This window comes from Cebus imitator, unplaced genomic scaffold (assembly GCF_001604975.1).
Source record: "Cebus imitator isolate Cc_AM_T3 unplaced genomic scaffold, Cebus_imitator-1.0 Scaffold246, whole genome shotgun sequence".
Taxonomy (NCBI): Eukaryota; Metazoa; Chordata; class Mammalia; order Primates; family Cebidae; genus Cebus; species Cebus imitator.
The window spans coordinates 638,001-660,322 of NW_016107561.1; the positions used below are offsets into that span (position 1 = coordinate 638,001).

At 41.5% G+C, this 22,322-nt stretch overlaps 1 protein-coding gene across 11 annotated transcripts in view; it reads left to right on the plus strand.

Moving 5' to 3' along the window:
* Nucleotides 1-22,322, plus strand: part of KIF16B (kinesin family member 16B) — a 294,367-nt gene that overhangs the window by 38,282 nt on the left and 233,763 nt on the right. For all 11 annotated transcript variants that reach the window (XM_017498602.2, XM_017498606.2, XM_037727902.1 and 8 more), the window contains exons 2-4: nucleotides 7,703-7,772; nucleotides 9,914-10,027; nucleotides 20,442-20,558. In XM_017498602.2, the coding sequence (XP_017354091.1) occupies nucleotides 7,703-7,772; nucleotides 9,914-10,027; nucleotides 20,442-20,558 (301 nt within the window). The remainder of the gene's footprint in view (nucleotides 1-7,702; nucleotides 7,773-9,913; nucleotides 10,028-20,441; nucleotides 20,559-22,322) is intronic.

Sequence of the window (22,322 nt, forward strand, 5' to 3'; positions counted from 1 at the left end):
TTTCTAATCCATTTTTAATGGGATTAGTTTTCAAAATAATAAAAGCTATGGCAAACCCACAGCTAACATAGTAGTGAATGGGGAAAAGATGAAATTATTTTCTGTTAGAACTGGAAGAAGACAAGCAAGCCTCCTTTCACCACTCCTATGGAACATAGTACCGTAAGTCCTAGTCAGAGCAATCAGGCAAGAGAAAGAAATACAAGGCATCTAAATTGGAAAAGAGGAGGTCAAACTGTTTTTCTTTTTAGATGACATGATTTTATATTTGGAGAAACCAAAGACCTCATATAAAAACTGTTAGAACTGTTGAACAAATTCAGTAAATTTGCAGGATATAGCATTTCTATATACCAGTAACGAAATAGCTGAGAAAGAAATGAAGAAGGGGGTAGCTATTTACCATAGCTACCAAAGAAAAATACTTAGGAATAAATTTAACCAAGAAGGTAAAAGATCTCTTCAAGGAAAACTGCAAAACACTGATGAAAGAAATTGAGGGGGACACAAACAGATGGAAAGACATCCCATGCTCATGGATCAGAAGAATTAATATTGTTAAAATGGCCATACTGCTCAAAGCAATTTACAATTTCAGTGCAATCCCTATCAAAATACCAACATCATTTTTCAGAGAAATAGAAAACAAAATTATAAAATTTGTGTGGAAGCAAAAAAGAGCCTGAATAGCCACAGCAACCCTAAGCAAAAACAAAGCTGAAGGCATCATACTACCTGACTTTAAATGTATTTAAAGTCTGTAGTAACCGAAGCAGCGTGGTGTTGGTATTATATGAAAATAGACACATGGACCAATGGAGTAGAACAGAGAACCCAGAAATCCACATATTTTCAACTGACTTTCAGCAAAGCCACCAAGAACTTACATTGGGGTTCTCTTCCTGATGCTGGGCAAACTGGATAAGAATATGCAGAAGAAAGAAACATGACCCCCATCTCTCACTGTATACAAAATTCAACTCCAGATGGATTAAAGACTTTAATGTAAGACCTGAAATTACAAAACTACTAGAAGAGAACATAGGGAAAGCTCTTCAGGACATAGGTCTGAAGACTTTATGGGTGAGACTTGAAGCACAGGCAACAAAACAAAAATAGACAGAAGGGGGCTATGTTAAACTAAAAAACATTCACATGGTAGAAGAAACAGAGTGAAGAGACAACCTGTTGAATAGGAGAAAATTTTTGTAAGCTACTTATTTGATAGTGAACTCATATCCAGAATGTACAGGGAACTCAACTCCACAGTAAAAAATATATTGGCTTTTCCATAAGTGCTTTCAGGAATTAGGAAGAGATTTGCTCTTTATGGCTAAAACTCTAGCCAGCATCTTTGTTATAAATACTAAAATAAATTTTTGATTAAAGATACACTTTTTTTTTTTTTTTGAGACATAGTTTTGTTCTTTCATCTAGGCTGGAGTGAAGTGGTGCGATCTCAGCTTGCTGCAACCTCTGTCTTCCAGGTTCAAGTGATTCTCCTGCTTCAGCCTCTCAAGTAGCTGGAATCATCAGTGCTTGCCACCATACCCAGCTAATTTTTGTATTTTTAGTAGAGATGGGGTTTCGCCATGTTGTCCAGGCTGGTCTTAAACTCCTGATTTGTGATCTGCCCAACTGGGCTTCCCAAAGTGTTAGGATTACAGGCGTGAGCCACTGTGCCTGGCCACATCTTTTATTTTTTATTTTTATTTTTTTTGACTGTTTCAGTTTTTATGCTTAAAGAAGAAAACAAGCTAGGAAATTATTTGTGAAATTTCTATTCCGAATTATATGGCCTCCATCTTAATTTTGATGACCCCTAATTATTTTTTGATATGACTTTAAACTATTGGCTATAGCCTCAGATTGACATTGAGAAACACAGTCTGGGAATAGAAAGGCTAGAAACTCACTCATAGTTTGGTAGGGTAAGAATGAGGGAACCTGGATGTCATGGCATTCAGATGACAGCTTACATCAGATTATGTCAGACATTTATTGCTCTTAGTCAGAAGCCATTGTACAACTTAAAAGCATAGAACAGAATCAGCTGACTTATGGTATATCCATCTATATTCTGTCATGTGATTTTAAAAATAAAACCTAAAAGTTAAAGAACAAAGGTTAGTGAGTTTCCCAGTGTAAGAAGTAGGTAATATTGTGGAGTTTCATAAGGGTAAACCTAAGACTCATCTATTACTATGTCATATTAAGTACAATGTCAGAACAGTGCTTTTTAAATTTTATTATTTTTTGAGACAGAGTTTCACTCTTGTTGCCCGGCTGGAGTGCAACGGCACGATCTCCGTTCACCACAACCTCTGCCTCCTGGGTTCAAGCGATTCTCCTGCCTCAGCCTCCCAAACTTTTTATATTTGAATGCTGATCAGAATCATTTATAGTTCTTGTTAAAATGTAGGTTCCTATTCAGCAGGTTTTAGGTGGGGCCTGAGAACCCTCATTTCTGTCAGGTTTCCCAGGAGCCGATGATGTTACTGGTTCCTGGAGCATATTTTGAGTATTAAGGGTCAGAGCAAGGATTCCTGTCTTTTGGGGGACGGAGCTGTTTGAGAAGCTAAGGAAAGCTGTGGACCCTCAGAATAGTGAACCTGCCTCCTGCTCCCGACCTCCCTTCCCACCCACTCACCCTGCTGCATAGGATTTCAGGGAGGTTGTGAAACCTTTGAAACCTACCTGCATCTCCAGTTTTCATGTTAGAAATGGCTAATAAAAACTCATATTGTGTAAACAGTCTTTCAGTCAGTATCGCTCCTAGTGCTCCTCAATGGATGTTAATTTAAAACTAGGAATGCACTGCCCTTATTACCTGCAGGTTAGAATACATGATCATGTGGAGGGCCCTTTAGATTTAGCTGCTCCAAAGGCGTAAAGTTCTGAGACGGGGAATTATGGTGGCTTCCAGCAGGAGTGGTGGGCATGGTATGAGCCACATTACTTCGTTTTATAGGCAAGAATTGACAAGTAAATGTGAGCATTAACACAATCACTTCTAATTTTCTAGGTAGCTGGATAATTTTGTGTTCATGAGTGGTATTCGTTGATAATAGTGGTTTCAAGATGAAAGCTCTAGGTACATTAGGTTAGTGATGGAGAATGACCTGCTGTGGGAATGGGAGGACTCGAGATGTGGCTGTCAGTGATATAAATAAATCCAGGGGTTTTGTTCTCTTGTTGAGCAGGACGTGCTTTGGTAGTTGAATGCTGTAGGAAAGGTTTAATTTTGTGAAGTAATTGTTTTATAGCCACATGAACATGGGGTGCTCCTGAAGCAGTTCTTACTTTTGGCTCCACATTGGAATTGCCCCACTCCTGATGGGTTGGAGTGGAAGCACTTTTCAGGCTTGGAAATGTAAAACTTGGCCCTGGGAACCTACTGTAGTTCCCGCATGGTGTTTACTGCAAATGCTTTTTGGGTTTAATTGTTCACAACTGATATTTATTCTGCCTCTGTTCATCTGAGCTGGTCAGGATGTTATCCCTTAGCTGGTTTCCCCGTACCTGGATTATTTTAAAGCAAATCCCAGGCAACATGTTATTTGATTTGTAAATATTTCAATATGTATTTCTAAAAGCTTTTTTTAAAGTCATAATACTATTATGACACCTATAATGTTAGTAATAATTTCTTAATATCATCAAATATCTGGTCCGCGCTAATATTTCTCTACATACCTTAATAATTTTTTTTTTTTGAGACGGAATTTTGCTTTTGTCACCCAGGCTGGAGTGCAGTGGTGCCATCTTGGCTCACTGCAACCTCCGCCTCCTGGGTTCAACCGATTCTCCTGCCTCAATCTCCTAAGTAACTGGGATTATAGGTGCCTGCCACCACGCTCGGCTGTTTTTTTTGTATTTTTAGTAGAGACGGGGTTTCGCCAGGTTGTCCAGGCTGGTCTTGAACCCTGACCTCAGGTGATCCACCCGCCTCAGTCTTCCAAAAGGTTATTATTTTTAAAGTGCTTTTTCTGTTTAAATTGGGATCCAGTTGGTCGATATGTCTTTAATGTCTTTTTTGGCTTTAGCGTTCCCTTCTATCTTTATATTCTTTGCAATTTGTCATCATTTGGAATATGCTGGGTCATTTACCCTGCCGCCTTTCCCACAGGCTAGACTTTGCTAATTCCCCTGCCTGAGGATGTTGGCATGTTCTCACTTAACACTTGTCATGCCTGCTGGTTCCCTACAGAGCAGCTCTAGGTCAGAGCCAGGCCTTCCCAGCGAGGAAAGGACAGGAACCCTGGGGCGAGGGGCGTTGGTACTTCAGGTAGAATGCACCTCGTACCTGGTTTTCTCACAGTGGCTGGCCTGGTAACGATTGGTGGTCCCTCCCTAGAGCCATTAATTCACCAGCGGTGACAAAATGATGTTTTAATTCTGTCATTTCTTCTTTATTTTTTTAGCTGGAATATCTCTAAAAGAGAAACTTTCTTTCACTGTTCTTTGATTACTTGAAGTACAGTTTTGGAAATGCAAGATAAATGCTTGATTCTTTCTGTTTACTTAACAGTTTTCAAAATAATGAGACAGATCCTTTGATCCTTGAGAGGGGACCATTAAGTTTTTATTTTTAAGTTATGAGTTTTATGTGTTTAAATATATTCTATGTATTTCGGTTGGTTTCTTATCTTTTTGCTGCCCAGATTTCTCAACTTTGGGCAGCAGGAATGTATGCAAGTTGGTTCCTGAGTCCTTTTGACAGTGTCCTTATATTAGTTTTTTCTTAGTATGTAACAAATTACCCCAAAACGTAGGGGCTTAAAACAATATATATTGACCAAACATGGTCGCTCACACCTGTAATCCCAGCACTTTGGGAGACTGAGGTGGGTGGATCGCTTGATCTCAGAAGTTTGAGACCAGCCTGAGCAACACAGCCAAACCTCATCTCTACAAAAAAATACAAAAATAGGCAGGCACAGTGGTGTATGACTGTAGTCACAGCCACTTGGGAGGTTAAGGCAGGAGAATCGCTTGAGCCTAGGAGGTGGAGGTTGCAGTGAGCTCAGATCACACCACTGCACTCCAGCCTGGGTGACAGGAGCAAAACTCTGTCTCAAAAAAACCAAACAACAACAAAATAAACACAGCTTGTATTATCTCAGAGTTTCTGTGGGTCAGGAATCTGGGTGGGGTTTAGCTGGGTCCTGTGACTCGGGCTCCCCCCTAGGGCTGCAGTCAGGGTGCCAGCTGGCTGGCCGGCTGCCCAGTCATCATCTCCCATCGTCATGTCCCAGTGTGGGTTTGGGGAGGGTGCCCTGCCAGGCTGTCTGGTGTGCTGCTGGGAGGCCCCTGTTTCCTGCTGGCTGGCTCTGTCCACAGGTGTCCTCACTCTGTGGTCCCTGGCTTTTCTCACTGCCAGGGCTGTAAGAGAGAAGGCACGAGAGAGAGATCCAGCAAGATAGAAGTCATAGTCTTGAAAGTCTGCCTGAGAAGTGACAGACCATCACTTGGGTGTGTTTGTGCTCTAGTCATTAGAAGTGACTCACTAGGTCCAGCCCCACTCAAGGTCAGGGATGGCACATGCCAGGGTGTGAGTGCCAGGCAATCAATGGGAGCTGTGTTACAGGGTGCCCGCCACAGCCCTAGTGACTTGTGTTAGCATTCCTGCTTTATTGTGTGAGGAGATGGTTCAGTATTTGAATTAAGTCACTTATTCAAGGAACCCTGACTTATTTTAGTGGAAAATGGCACTTATAGGCTATAATTTGAGCGTAAGATTCTAGGACTTTTCAATGGACAAAGCACGGGAGTTTTTTGTTGTTTGTTTAATTTCATATGAAAGGTGAAGTTTCTGCTACTCCTTTCAGTTAGATTCAGGACTACAGTTTGTTTTTTTTTTCTTTTGAGACCGAATCTTTCTCCATCACCAGGCTGGAGTTCAGTGGCGTGATCTTGGTGCTCACGGCAACCTTGTCTCCTGGGTTTAAGCGATTCTTCTGCCTCAGCCTCCCAAGTAGCTGGGAATACAGGCGCATGCCACCACTTCCAGCTAATTTTTGTATTTTTAGTAGAGATGGGGTTTCACCAAGTTGGCTAGGATGGTCTCGATCGCTTGACCTTGTGATTCGCTTGCCTCAGCCTCCCAAAGCTCTGGGATTACAGGCGTGAGCCACCACACCCGGCTAGGACTACAGGTTTTACTTAACCTCATCAAACTTGTGTTTGTATCTTGTTCAACCACTTCAAAAACTTTGGTTCTCTGGGGCACCAGCATGATTAATTACTCCTGTAATGTCCCACAGTACACAGACAGAAATCTCAGAATAATGACACTTACATTACCACCCAAAATATGATTACTACAAATGGTTTAAGATTTCTTTGTAGTTCTTTTTCTTTTAGGATATATCTCATTACAATATACAGTCAAATTCCTCTATAGAGTCATAATTGAAATAGTTTGTCACTTTGTGGTACATAACTAGATTCATTTGCTTCAACTTACTTTTGAATTTTAGCTTGTTATTTGTTTGTTTATTTATTTATCTATTTATTTTTAAGATGGAATCTCACTCTGTCACCCAGGCTGGAGTGCAGCGGCATGGATCTCGGCTCACTGCAACCTCCGCCTCCCGGGTTCAAGCAATTCTTCTGCCTCAGCCTCCAGAGTAACTGAGACAACAGGCATGCGCCACTTTGCCCAGCTAATTTTGCTAATATTTTATATTTTTTAGTAGAGATGGGGTTTTACCATATTGGCCAGACTGGTCTTAAACTCCTGACCTCACGATCTATCCTTCTCCGCCTCCCAAAGTGCTGGGATTATAGGCGTGAGCCATTGTGCCCCGTCATTATTTTATTTTTTTTTAATTTTTATTTTATTTTTGCATAAATTATTTTTATCATTCTAAAGACCTTCAGATCAAGGTATATTTGCAGAAATGTAGCTTCTATCCTGTTCACTTTCCTTGTCCGTGCCAAATCTTTATTCTCAATTTCCCTTTTTCTCCTAGGTAGCCTTTTGAAAAATACATGGGTTTTTAAATATAATTTGTATCTTTCTACATACCTTTTCTCCATCTTTTATCTCCACTGAACAGTATATCCCAGTGGCCACGCCGTAACAGTATATAGACGTCTTCCTCATTCCTTGTTCAATGGCGTCACACTCCATTGGGTAAATGTATGGTCATTTATTCTAGGGATCTGTACTCCTCAGGAGTTCCCCTGTGCTGCTGTTTTCTGAGAAGTGCAGTTTCTGAACAGCTGTAGAAAGAAGGCAGGAGGAGGGAACAGTGCCCTGGCTGCTCTGGAAGCAGCACCTGCTTGTAACCACTCTCAGTTTTTTGTTTTTTTTTTTTGGTTTTCATCTTGTAGAGAGCTAAGGTGTCTTTCTCTTTGTAACAAAGTGAGTGGGGCTGCCTTTTTCAGTGAGTCTTAGCCCTTTGTGGTGTCTGTTACTTCATTCACTCTTCTTTTGGCTTACAGTTGGAAATTGTTTCAGGTTTTAACAACATGCTGTGTATCAGTCGTAATGGTTGATGGTGGCGTCATTTTGCGTGTCTTCATGTTTATATTCGTAAGGATTTGAGAAGAGTGCTATCAGGGGTGGCTCCTTACATGCCATTTAAAAATAAACTCCTATATGTAAAAAGTAGATAAAACAAATGGGCTTAGTTTAGTTTTGTTTTTAATAATCATTTCTCTTCTAACCAGTCCTGAATTATTTGTGTTTCAGGGAAAAGGACTTGGAGGCCAAGTTCATTATTCAGATGGAGAAAAGCAAAACAACAATCACAAACTTAAAGGCAAGTAGTGACCTGGTCTGGCTTCAGTTCCGAGAGCCGCATGTGTGCTTTACTGTGTGGATGACTTACGCGTAAATAAAGCCTGTCTGCTGTTCCCACACCCTCATTTCCAGTGCAGTCAGCTTGCCCTTGGCTTCGGCTCAGTTTTGAAGCAGAAGAATTGATCCTGTTTCCTTTCCCATCCCTGGTTTTATTTGATCTAGAAACCAAATCCAAGCTGTTGCTCTGGTCTAGAAGCTCCTGAGTCTATGCCAGACGAGGGCATTTCATCCTGTGTCCTTGTGGTGGAGACTTAGCCTGGCAATCGACTGTGTTCTGTGAACATTAAATATGCTTTGGCACTAGATTTTTCCCATTTTTAATGAAAATGATTATGCTTGCTAATCTTTGAAGAAGAGCTGGTATTTATTATACAAAACTCAGGAGAGGAAAGATTTTTTAAAAATCATCAAATTTCTTTTCTGGAAAAAAGTTAAGAAATTTTTTTTCCAAGATGGCAGTTTTCTCCTTTGGCACTTAAAATATCCTGTTTGCTTATTTAGTTAGGAAATTTTTAAAGGACACAGAATGCTTTTTACTGAGGTGGGAAACAGGGCTATAAAATTAATGTTAAAAGAAATTATAGCTGGGCTCTGTGGCACACATGTGGTCCTAGCTACTCAGGAGGCTGAGGTGGGAGGATCACTTGAGCCCAGGAAATCAAGGCCACAGTGAGCCCTGGTTGTGCCACTGCACTCCAGCCTGGGCAATAGAGCAAGACCCTATCTCAAATAAAAGAAAGAAATCAAGTACTTTATGGGTTTAGTGCCTTTCTCCTTCGATATTTGTCATTAACTTTTAGGTCTGGGTTTCTGAGACATGATTCTCCAGGGTCAAGTCAGATCCACTCCTGTTCACATCTGAGGAGTGGATTTCTATTAATTTGTGGCTCAAAGGACTGGGTACTTTGAGATCCAATTTCGAAGTGGTACAAATTGATCTCCAATGATAGAAGCTGGGAAATGCTCCCATCTTCCAACTGAGCAGCCTCTGGATCATTTGATTTCCTCTGTTGAGACGCTGGTGTCCTCTTTGCCTGACGCATTCCCCACTGGAGGCCTTTCTTTCTCTGCTTAGCACAACCCTTGTGCATTCCAGCTCTGCCTGGCCTGCACTGTGCTGCTTTCCCTTCCTTTGACCTCTCGCATCTTCTCATGTTTCTACTCAGTTGTCACTTGTCCATTCCCTGCTGGTAATTACTTTGTCTTTCCTTCATGCTTCTTTATACGCTCACAGTGCTTTGGTAAAGGTCCCTTGACCTTGGATGATTCTCCTTTCTTTGTGCATTATGGAATCTGTTTTCCTTGATTACTTTGTTGCTTCTCGAGTTTTATAAACATTTTATCATCTGGTGTTTGACCAACCAGAACAGATGCCCAAACTTTTAGTGTTTTCATAAGAATCATAACAATTTTTTCTTAAATATGTGAAACGTGTGGAAAATATGGTGCTCGTTGAAGTTATTCAGCATATGTCCAATAAATAGGCTTTGGGAGCATATAAATAAGTTTTAAACATGGTTTTGGGGTGCACTTTAAGCATATAGCAGGGGGGACTAGATATATGCAAACATCTGCAATAAACTTACGACATGATGTGTCCTGGAAGAGTCTAGGCTGTCAGAGATAGGAGAAATTACTTCTACATGGAGTACCCAAGGGAAGTGTCATGAAAGAGGAGACATCTGACATGGAATTTTCAATGAGACCACCAAATCTTACAGCTCTGGAAGGTGCCAGTCTCCTCATGATCTATGTGAATTACACGTTTGTAGTTGTGCAAAGCCCAGCTCTGGTGGATTTAGGTAGAGGGAGTAGTAAATGAAAATCATTGAAGCTGGAAAAACAGAGTCTGGCTGGAGTGTTGGGTTCTTAGCAGTTTATCGTGATTTTAAAAAAAAGGCCAGGATAGTATTCTTGGGTCATATCACAGAGAACTTAGATTGCTGCAAGGAGTTTAGTTTATAGATTTTATTTATTTATTTTTTAGAGAAACCAGCAGGAATGAAATGGTTTTTAGTCAGGGTATAAATGTGGAAATTTGGGTCAAATGGCTGTGCTCTTTATGTTATTATCATCATCATCCTAATCATTTCTTTCTAGATACCAGAAGGAGGCACTGGGGATTCAGGAAGAGAACGGACCAAGACCTTCACCTATGACTTTTCTTTTTATTCTGCTGATACAAAAAGCCCAGATTATGTTTCACAAGAAATGGTATGATATGATATTTTGAAAATATTTATGTTGATTTATTTTCACATTGAGAAAAACATGCCTACCCTAAAATACTTTCAAATATCTTGCTAATTTCTTTCTGAATGTAATTTTTATGTAAAATAGCCTTTGCTAACTTACCTTTCTGGTTGTTACATAGGAGTATTTATTTAAGCCTGAGAAGAATCCAGTTCTCAAAAGGTTGATTTTTTTTTTTCACCTCTGAGCGTGATGATTATAATTTTTAATTTGTTTCAAAACTTGGACTTGGACTCTGTTTAGAAGGATTTCTACCTTAAAGCATTTCTAGGGGAACATGTGTATGCTACTAAGCCCAGTAAAGAAGCCACTTAACCTTGAGTGCTATTCAGTGTGGAGGTTTAGGAGTGAACCTCAAACTCAAGTCCTGTGTTCCCAGCTTGTGTGGATCATTACAGGTTTTAGAGTGGATTCTAGGAAGAAAGAAGGTGTCATTCAGAATCTGTCTAGAATCTAGAATGATGCTGAAATTTATTCAAGAAGTCTGGCCTGTAGGCTTTTAAGGGCTAAAGTGTAGATGTGAAGTGGACAGGTAAGAATAGACACAAAGGTGGCCCCAGAAGCTTGTCACAACCCTGATGTTAACATTTTAGGGGAGCAGAGGGACAAGTTTATTTCCCTGGGTGAGGAAAAGCTTGGTATTTGAGCAAGCTTGTCTTGTGACAGTTTTCAAAGGGAATATTTCCTGCTTTCGCACATTCAGTATGATATTGGCTGTGGGTTTGTCCTAAATAGCTCTTATTATTTTGAGATAGGTTTCATCAGTAACTAGTTTATTGAGAGTTTTTAGCATGAAGGGGTGTTGAATGTTATTGAAGGCCTTTTCTGCATCTATTGAGATAACCTGTGATTTTTGTCATTGATTCTGTTTATGTGATGGATTACGTTTATTGATTTGCATATGTTAAACCAGACTTCCATCCCAGGGATGAAGCCGTCTTGATTGTGGCGGATAAGCTTTTTGATGTGCTGCTGGATTTGTTTTGCCAGTATTTTATGGCAATTTTCACATCGATGTACATCAGGGATATTGTCCTGAAATTTTCTTTTTTTGTTGTGTCTCTGCCAGGCTTTGTTATCAGGATGATGCTGGCCTCATAAAATGAGTTAGGGAGGAGTCCCTCTTTCTCTGTTGTTTGGAATAGTTTCAAAAGGAATGGTACCAGCTTCTCTTTGTACCTCTGGTAGAATTCAGCTGTGGCTCCATCTGGTCCTAGGCTTTTTTTGATTGGTAGGCTAATAATTACTGCCTCAATTTCAGAACTTGTTATTGGTCTACTCAGGGTTTCAGCTTCTTCCTGGTAATTTTTGAGAGCATGTCTGTGTCCAGGAATTTATCCATTTCTTCTAGATTTTCTAGTTTATTTGCTTAGAGGTGTTTATAGTATTCTTTGATGGTAGTTTGTATTTCTGTGGTATAAAAAGAACTTACTTATTTCTGCCTTAATTTCTTTATTTACCCAGTAGTCATTTCGGAGCAGGATGTTCAGTTTCCATGTAGTTGTGCGGTTTTGAGTGAGTTTCTTAATCCTGAGTTCTAATTGGATAGCACTGTGGTCTGAGAAACTGTTGTTATGATTTTTGTTCTTTTGCATTTGCTGAGGAGTGATTTACTTCCAATTATGTGGTCAATTTTTGAATAAGTAAGATGTGGTGCTGAGAAGAATGTATATTCTGTTGATTTGGGGTGGAGAGTTCTATAGATGTCTATTAAGTCCACTTGGTCCAGAGCTGAGTTGAAGTCCCCAATATCCTTGTTAATTTTTTGTCTTGTTGATCTGTCTACTATTGACAGTGGGGTGTTAAAATCTCCCTCTTATTGTGTTGAAGTCTCTCTTTATAGGTCTCTTAAGAACTTGCTTTATGAATCTGGGTGTTCCTATATTGGGGGCATATATATTTAGGATAGTTAGCTCTTCTTGTTGCATTAATCCCTTTACCATTATGTAATGCCCTTTTTTGGCTTCTTTGATCTTTGTTGGTTTAAAGTCTGTTTTATCAGAGACTAGGATTGCAACCCCTGCTTCTTTTTGCTTTGGATGTGCTTGGTAAATATTCCTCCATCCCTTTATTTTGAGCCTATGTGTGTCTTTGCGTGTGAGATGGGTCTCCTGAATATAGCACACCGATGGGTCATGACTGTTTATCCAATCTGCCAGTCCGTTTCTTTTCATGGGTGCATTTAGCCCATTTACATTTAAGGTTAATATTGTTATGTGTTAATTTGATCCTGTCATTATGATATTAGCTAGTTACTCTGCCTGTTAGTTGATGCAGTTTCCTTATAGTGTTGATGGTCTTCACAATTTAGTATGTTTTTGCAGTGGCTGGTACCAATTTTTCTTTTCCTTATTTAGTGCTTACCCTAGGAGCCCTTGTAAGGTAGGCCTGGTGGTGACAAAATCTCTCAGCATTTGCTTGTCTGTAAAGGATTTTATTTCTTCTTCACTTATGGAGCTTAGTTTGGCTAGATATGAAATTCTAGATTGAAAATTCTTTAAGAATGTTGACTATTGGCCCCCACTCTCCTCTGGCTTGTAGGGCTTCTGATCCGCTGTTAGTCTGATGGGCTTCCCTTTGCGGGTAACCTGACCTTTCTCTCTGGCAGCCCTTAACATTTTTTCCTTCATTTCAGCCTTGGTGACTCTGATGATTATGTGGCTTGGGGTTGCTCTTCTCAAGGAGTATCTTTGTGGTATTTCTCTGTATTTCCTGAATTTGAATGTTGGCCTGTCTTGCTAGGTTGGGGAAGCTTTCCTGCATAATATCCTGAAGAGTGTTTTCCAACTTGGGTCTATTCTCCCCGTCACTTTCAGGTACACCAATCAAACATAGGTTTGTCTTTTCACATTGTCCCGTATTTCTTGGAGGCTTTGTTCATTTTTTTAAATTCTTTTTTCTCTAATCTCGTCTTCTCACTTTATTTCATTAAGTTGATCTTTAGTCTCTTATATCCGTTCTTTGGATCGATTAGGCTGTTGACGCTTGGGTACGCATCACGAAGTTCTCGTGCTGTGTTTTTCAGCTCCATCGGGTCATTTATGTTTTTCTCTAAACTCTTTATTCTAGTTAGAAATTCCTCTAACCTTTTTTTTGAGTTTCTTAACTTCCTTGCATTGTGTTAGAACATGTTGCTTTAGCTCTGAAGAGTTTGTTATTACCCACCTTCTGAAGCCTACTTCTGTCAATTCGTCAAACTCATTCTATGTCTAGTTTTGTTCCCTTGCTGGTAAGGAGTTGTGATCCTTTGGAGGAGAATTGGTGTTCTGGTTTTCAGAGTTTTCAGCCGTTTTTTGCTGGTTTTTCATAATCTTCATGGATTTACCTACCTTTGGTTTTTGATGTTGGTGATCTTTGAGTGGGGTTTCTGTGTGGATGTCCTTTTTGTTGATATTGATGCTATTTCTTTCTGTTTGTTAATTTTCCTTCTAACAGTCAGGCTCCTCTGCTGCAGGTCTGCTGGAGTTTGCTGGAGATCCACTCCGGACCCTATTTGTCTGGGTATCACTAGCAGAGGCTTCAGAACAGCAAAGATTGCTGCCTCTTTCTTCCTCTGGAAGCTTCATCCCAAAGGGGCACCTGCCAGATGTCAGCCAGAGCTGTCCTGTGTGAGGTGTCTGTGGACCCTGCTGGGAGATGTCTCCCAGTCAGGAGGTACGGGGGTCAGGGCCCACTTGAGGAGGCAGTCCTATCCTTTAGCAGTGCTCAAGTGTTGTGCTGGGAGATCTGCTGCTTTCTTCAGAGCTGGCAGGCAGGAATGTTTAAGTCTGCCGAAGCTGCGTCCACAGCTGTCCCTTCCCCCAAGTGCTCTGTCCCAGGGAGATGTTTTATCTATAAGCCCCTGACTGGGGCTGCTGCCTTTCTTTCAGAGATGTCCTGCCCAGAGAGGAGGAATATAGAGAGGCAGTCTGGCTACACTGGCTTTGCTGAACTGAGTTGGGCTCTGCCCAGTTCAGACTTCCCCATGGCTTTGTTTACTGTGTGAGGGCAAAACCTCCTACTCAGTCCTCAGTAATGGTGGACGCCCCTCCCCCAGTCAAGCTCGATCATCCCAGGTTGACTTCAGACTGCTGAAGAGAATTTCAAGCCAGTGGATCTTAGCTTGTTGGGCTCTGTGTGGGTGGGATCTGCTGAGCTAGACCACTTGGCTCCCTGCCTTCAGCCCCTTTCCAGGGGAGTGAACGGTTCTGTCTTGCTGGTGTTCCAGGCACCACTGGGGTATGAAAAAACAACTCCTACAGCTAGCTCAGTGTCTGCCCAAATGGCTGTGCAATTTTGTGCTTAAAACCTAGGGCTCTGTTGGCATAGGTACCCGAAGGAATCTCCTGGTTCGTGGTTGCCGTGACTGTTGGAAAAGTGGTAGTATCTGGGCTGGAGTGCACCGTTCCTCACAGCACAGTGCCTCATAGCTTCCCTTGGCTAGGGGCAGGAGTTCCCCGACCCCTTGTATTTCTTGGGTGAGCTGACGCCCCACCCTGCTTCTGCTCGCCCTCTGTGGCCTACACCCCCTGTCTAACCAGTCCCAGTGAGATGAGCTGGTTACCTCAGTTGGAAATGCAGGAATCACTCACTTTCTGCAGTGATCTCGCTGGGAGCTGCAGACTGGAGCTGTTCCTCTTTGGTCATCTTGCCAGCCACCATAAGTACTTGTTTCTTGCAGCTTGAAATGTTGCCATGCATCCGAATCATCAGTACTGCCTGGGAGCTTGTTAGAAATGTGAAATCTCAGGACATATTCCAAGACCTACCGAATCAGCTCTGCATTTTCTTTTAGCAAGATCCCCAGTGATCTGTGTGCACTGTAATGTTTGAGAAACGTAGTCCATTTGTAAGTGGTTTGTGGAGGAAGTTGGCATTCTGAGACGTGTGAATGGTAAAGGTGGAGGACTGGAGCGACTATGCAGAAGATACTGAATCAAACATCTGGGAAAAATAGGAGCTTGGCGCAGTGTTGCACACTTGTAGTGCTACTTGGGGAGCTGAGGCGGGAGGATTGCTTGAAGCCAGGACAATTCCAGTCTGGGCAACATAGCAAGGCGCTGTGTCTTAAAAAATTAGGGAAAATAGGAAGGGATGGCAGTGATGGGAATGGGAGAGAGAGAGGTGGTGTCTGGTCTGAAAGAGGGCCTGGGAAAGGAAAGATAAACTGATGTCGGTTGAACTGCCCTTGGTGTCAGAAACTCTGCTTGGTGTTCATATGTACTATCTTATTTAATCCTCACAGGAATCAAATATGTTAAAATTTAACTCTATTTTTCTTTGTTGAAGAGACTCAGTAAGTTTAAGGAACTTGCTCAGGTTTGTAGACCTAATTGACTTTTAATAGTAGCAGAGTTGGGCCATGGGACTGTTGTACCGGGTGCTGGAGATGCCGCTGTGAGGTCTTAAGGATGTGGATGAGAAGGAGTGGCGTGTTCTAGGTGACAGATGGATCGGGCCCCCTGCTGAGCAAATAAAGAGTGAATGAGTGAATGAAGATGACGTTGCTGTCAAAGTGACTAGATTAGTCAGCATTGGTAGTTAGGAATCTGGTGAGGAATATAATATTTTTTGTTTGTTTTTGAGACAGCGTTTCACTCTGTTGCTCGGGCTGGAGTGCAGTGGTGGGATCTTGCCTCACTGCAACCTCTACCTCCTGGGTTCCAGCAGTTCTCATGCCTCAGCCTTCTGAGTAGCTGGGATTACAGGTACACACTTCCACACCCAGCTAATTTTTATATTTTTAGTAGAGACAGGGTTTCACCATGTTGGCCAGGTTGGTCTCGAACTCCTGGTCTCAAATGATCCGCCTGCCTTGACTTCCCAAAATGTTGGGATTATAGGTGTGAGCCACTGTGCCTGGCTAGGAATAGAATGTTATAGATATTGGAATCCAGATTTTGGCTTTAATATAGGAATTAGTAGGAAGTGGCAGGTTTGAGGGAATTTGTTAAAAGTAAAGCCAGTTCATTGTGGCCACCTCCAGAATGTCTTCAACAAAGGACTATTGAAGAACCTTGGAGATCTTTACTTCTAACTTACCTAATGAACTGCTAGATTTTCTCCATTTAAGCTGGATTTGGGGGCTTCTGGGGACAGAGGGTTGTGCTGAAGGAAAGTGTAGGGATAAAGTAGAGTTGCATGACAGCAAGGTCTGGCACCCTGGAGATGCTCAGTAGATGTTTGCTGACCGAATGAATGTGTTTACAGATGATGGTTAATTTATGGGAGCAGATGACATTTCTTAGGTTCTAAAGACTCAAGATCAGGATACAGTAACAAGTTTAGCTCTTTTGGAAGTTAAAAATAAATGCCCAGGGTTAAAAAATAATTTTAGATTCTGAAAAGCTCTCAACCGATAAAGGGAACTTTAACGCTTCAGGTGTATGTGCAGTATGTCTGCTAAGGTGCTTTGGGGTCTGTAACTCTATACAATTAACCTGAGGTCACTCCGTTCCAATACAACACTGGAAAAGCCTTGAGCTATTTTAGTAAACACAACAATCTAGGAGATCCATGTGTTAAAACCGACAGAGAGATAGGGAAATAGCTGTTTTAAAAATACTCTGTTAAAGGGGCGATCTTCCCTCATCCCTGATTTTAATACTAGTTGTTACTGAAAAGGGCGTTAATATTGAATATTGACTAAAGTTTTCATGCTGCTGTTTCAGGCACAGAAAGTAGCTGGCAGGTCACATCCCTGCTATAAATAGGGGAAGATGTGAGTGTAGCATGGTGAGTGTGTGTGTGTGTGTGTGTGTGTGTGTGTGTGTGAGAGAGAGAGAGAGAGAGAGAGTGGGTGATTTGAATGTAAAGGCATATTGAGAAGATATAGCATGTCTACTACTGTAGTTTAAGTTTCCCTTAACCTTGAAAAAATACCAAGTAAGGTGACCGTTAATATTTTTTCCTTTCAAATTAATTTTAGAATTAGAAAAAAAATCAATGAGCAACTTAAATCTACAGTCATGTAAATTAAAGACCATTAAACAAGGTCTAATTTTCTTAATGGTTCTTCAAAACTCCAAAGGGAGGCTTTGATGTCTCACAACCTGTTTCTTTTTTTTGAGATGGAGTTTCTCTCTTGTTACCCAGGCTGGAGTGCAATGGTGCAACCTTGGCTCACCGCAACATCCGCCTCCTGGGTTCAAGCAATTCTCCTGCCTCAGCCTCCCCAGTAGCTGGGACTACAGGCTGTGCCACCATGCACAGCTAATTTTTGTATTTTTTTTAGTAAAGATGGGGTTTCACCATGTTGACCAGGATAGTCTCGATCTCTTGACCCCGTGATCCACCTGCCTCGGCCTCCCAAAGTGCTGGGATTACAGGCGTGAGCCACCGCGCCTGGCTACGACCTGTCTCTTAATTCAACCCAGGAGAAACTTGAAACCTAACATCTCCCAGTTGACAAGCTAGATGAGAGTCTTTTTTTCTTTGTTTTAACAGTGCCCTCTTTTGGGCAGTTCCCCTCAAGTGACGCCCTAGTGATGCCTTGGATTACTCCCGAAATCAGCTTTCAAGTCTGTGCTCTGACAGGCAGCAAGGTGGATTTCAGGTCACCAGGCCTGGCAGGCTCTGACGCCAGCGGGGAAGAGCAGTTGTCAGTCTCATAAGGCAGGCCTCTCCTCCCACCTTGGTTGTGGGGGCTGTGCTCAGTGCATCCTCTGTGGGAGCTGTGATGAGGGTAACTCCGTTTCCTGGCCAAGAGACCTGGAGAGATATGGGTAATGCGGGCTGCTTTTCCAGGCCATAGTGCCAAGATTGGGTGGGCTATTTGAGACTCACTGAAAGTGAGTCTGAGACTGAGCCAGGCCAGGGTGTCTGCGCCTCCAGACCTGGATTTTCTAGATCTCTTTGCAGTCATGGCTCCTGGCCCCAGACTGCCCTGAGCCCTTGAATCGGAAAACTGCCTGGGCTAACTTTCTGGGCAATGAAGTAATAGCAAAATGGTAGGCATAGATTTTAACCCTAGGGAATAATTTTATTCTGAAAACCTTTGGGTTTGGTTTAAATGTGATATTTTCCATGACTTTGGTTTAGCCCCAGGCCAAACTCTGAGAAAAGATCCTTCTTTATTCTTTGAGAAGTTTTTAGAAGACTTTTTTCCTTACCAGTGAATTCATAAAAATGATATTTGCCTTTTGTGTTTTGTTTAATCTGAGACAATTGGGAAAATATTTAGTTTTTACTCACATTCTATATACAATGGTGAAAATGAACCTCCAACTGGTGATCTGGAGTCCTGAGTGTCCCTGGGGTTCCTGACTTTTGCGTCTTAAGAGAAGTTTGGGGAGGGGCCCTTCCACCTAGGATTAGGGCCTGGTTGTTGATTTAGAGGGTGTGGAAAGAGGACACATCTCAGTGAAAAGAAAGGCCTGGGTGGAGTCCCAGCTCTGGCACTCCCTGGTGTGTGTCTAGTTACCTGACCTCTCCCGCTTCAGCTTCCTCATCTGAAAAATGGGTGTTGAAACAGCACTCACTACTCACCCTGTAGTGTTCTGATGAGAATTATACATGAGCACACGAAAGGGGTTGTAAAGAGCTGAGTGAGTGTGAGCTGCCATTGTGGTTGAGACTTGAGTAAGTCATCAGAATTTGAGAACAGGTTAGAAAACTATCAACTCCTAAAGCTGAAATGGTTAAGAATTAACTCAGAATGAGTGAGACTGGCAACTTGTGGAAGTGACTCAATTGAAATGACAGTTTATTGAAATCTTTTACTAATGAGACTGAGCAAACAAAGTCTGTAGGAGACAGTGGGAAATTGGCATCCGAAGACAGCTGAGGTCCAGTTGTCCAGTTAGCTGTATTTTCATCTTGTCCTTGGATGGCAGGCTGTATTATCAGCAGGGATGGGTGAGGTGGAGCTGAAATGGAGGTGGCCAGGTTGATCGGCCCTGTCCAGGGTGTGGGTATTATGGCCAAGGGGAGTTGTCTCCATATGTCCTCACTGATGTGGGCCATGGGCACATCCTAATGGGAACCTGTCTTCCCCGCAGGGTCCCTGTACTGCCTGTGCTGATGGCAGATGTGAGTGCTCTCGGTTGCTGCTCAAATGTTGCCATGCTTTGTAATCACATAGGAAGTTTTGAAGAATGTGGATTCCTAGGTTCACACCTCCTTAGATTCATATTTAATTGGGCTGAGTTACTGGCCTGGCCATTGCACTTTTCAAAGCTTCTTAAGTGATGTAATGTGCTGCAAAGTTTGAGACCTGCTGCTCTTGGTTTGGCAGTAGCTGGAGATGACTTTTTTGGTTGATCCGTTTGGGTCCCATGAGTTGGCTGATGTGGTGTCACTCAGACTGCATGCTTCTGTAGGATGCTGAGGCTCTACCTTGGATGCTGAGGCAGTGCCTTGGATGCTGAGGCCGTACCTTGGATGCTGAGGCTCTACCTTGGATGCTGAGGCCCACCCTTGGATGGTCCACCACAGAGGACTCCTTCACCTGAAGCTGACCGAGCTTCCCTGTTTGGCATCTCCTAAGCTGCTGTTGTGCCTACCTCTTGAAGCAGGGAGATGCTTTGTGTGTCCTTAGTGTGCTGGGCTGAGAGGACAGGAGACTACATGAAAGCGTTGGTTGTCTCTTTCCAGCTGGCTGTAACTAGGAAGACTTTGAATCTTAATTTACTTCATTTACCATCAGTTGTCTGGGTGAAGCATTTGTACTTCACCTTCTTTCACTACCCACATTGGGTAGTGAAATTATGTGGAACATTGGATGTGGATTCAGCCCATTGTAGGTGTGAATCCCACCCCCCAGCCCCACACAGCTTGTCTCCCTGCCCTCTCCATCCTGGGCAAATGTCCAAATAGGAAAAAGTGTCTGGACACCGACATGGGGAAGCCCAGCCACCCCAGCCTCATCTGCACCCACCTGTCACTCATATCCATGAGCACCTGCAGAGATTGATTTTGATGAATAGCTAGACCCTTAAAATGACGGAATTGATTTGGCTTGACTTGGGCAGTAATTTCTGGCTGCTGTGACCTTCAGGTTTTGAATATTTTGTTTCTGGAAGCTCTGATAGAATGAATAGCTTTGTATATTTATATAATTTGAAATGGCTAATCATCATGCTTTAAAATAGGCTTTGCTTCTAAATATGATTATCACTTTGCCTTGTTTACATTTTTATACTTCAGGATATTTTTTTGGTAAACTTAAGTAGGAAAGAGGATGGGGCTGCTTTTTGTTTGCATAAAAAGTTTGTTTTTGGTTAAAGACTGTGGTATATACATATTTTGCTATGAATGGTTCTGCAGTGATTTATTTATATGGTCTAATCCTTAAGAGCTGAAAGTAGCATTCAAGAACATTGTTAACACCGAAAGGGCTTTTATTAAAATCTATGATAATTGTATCTTTTGTGTGTTTTTTTTTTTTGGTTTTCAGGTTTTCAAAACCCTCGGCACAGATGTCGTGAAGTCTGCATTTGAAGGTTATAATGCTTGTGTCTTTGCATATGGGCAAACTGGATCTGGAAAGTCATACACTATGATGGGAAATTCTGTACGTTGTTTATACTGTGTGGGAAGGAAATTTCTCATTATCTTTCTCGGGACTGGTAGAATTATCTCTTTTATCTATTTGGTCTACTGACTTTTCGTGTTCTGATCATTCTTTAGTAATAAGATAAAATTCAGTAATAACTTGGACTGAATTTCCTTTGAGAGATTTTAAATTAGGAATAGTTTTAAGTATATAAGCATGAATAATGGATGCAACTCCCAGTTCATTTTCTGTTTTTAAAGGCCTTATAATCTTATCAAAAAAAGTGTGTTAGGCCCATAAGTAATTTATTCTTCTTTTCTGCCAACACAACAGTTTGAATAAAATTACTGAAGTCTGTTCTTTTTAAAATTATTCCAAACATTTTTCCCCAAGAAAAAATGTAAAAAAAACCCCTACTCTTTGATGGAAAGGTACTACAGAAATCCTGCAAATACATTAAAAAGTTAGAATTGTATATTTTATATAGAGTTTGTATATTTATAAACACACTTATGCAGTTTTATAAGCTATGTAAATTAACTGATATTAATGTTATACTTCCCCCAAAATACAGAGCAGCAAAAACTAGGAATTATTGCAAGAACTTTACCTTGTTCTGTGTTTTCTCCAGATTTAGATCGTGCTTGTGTTTTCTTTTTTTTTTTTTTTTTGAGATGGAGTCTTACTGTGTCACCTAGGCTGGAGTGCAGTGGCGAGATCTCGGCTCACTGCGACCTCCACCTCCTGGTTTCAAGTGATTCTCCTGCCTCAGCCTCCCGAGTAGCTGGGACTACAGGTGTGTACCACTGTGCCTGGCTCATTTTTGTATTTTTAGTAGAGACGGGATTTTACCATGTTGGCCGGGCTGGTCTTAAACTCCTGACCTCAGATGATATTCCTGCCTCAGCCTCGCAAAGTGCTGAGGCATCGCGCCTGACCTGTTTTTTTTTTTTTTTTTTTCTTATATCATAGTGAAAGCTCTGTTCATTGCCTGGCAAACCTATGGCATGGTCGAGATATAGAGACACTAGTGGAATATGACTGAGGGCTTCCTGCTGGCACACATGTGGTGTCTTTAATGCTGAAGGTTTGGTGGTTCATGGAGGTCGTGTGTTAGAGAACAGATCTTTCCAGAATAAATTATTCAGGACATGTAACCTCACTGCTTACATCCAGGCTTTTCCTTTACACAAGAAGTCAGTAAGTGCTGTTTGGCAAGTCCTCAATCTGAAAAGGGAAGAACAAATGAGAGGAACACACAGCTAATTTTGAGAGTTTCACATTTCCTTTTATCATTACTTCTCACTTCCTCTTTTCCTACTGCGCCTTTGGAAAAAAATAAACTTCTAAAAGTGAAATTTTTATGTTGATTCCCTAGTATCCATTCTATGTAAGTCAGACACTTATGAAGCGCTCACAGGTTACAAGTGTTTTTCTCTGATCTTATAATTGAGTGCTGCTTGGGTATCTTTTCTTCGTTTTAAAGTAAGATGCATTTTTCCTTATTAAGAATTGGTACTGATTTAATGGTACAAAGAAAAAACAATTTCTGAAACAGTCATGCTCTCTTTTGTTTTTTGGGCGTAGGGTTGGGTGAAGGTAGGGAGGGAACGTGGGAAGAAGCATCGATGCTCTGAAATCTTGGTTTCCTAACAAGATCATTTTGCCTGATTTTTATTATATTCTGAGGTTCATCAGCTCTTTAAGGCTGACTGAAACATGAATATTATTGAATATTACACCCACATTGTATAAATAATATGATGTATTAAAATCTTTCAT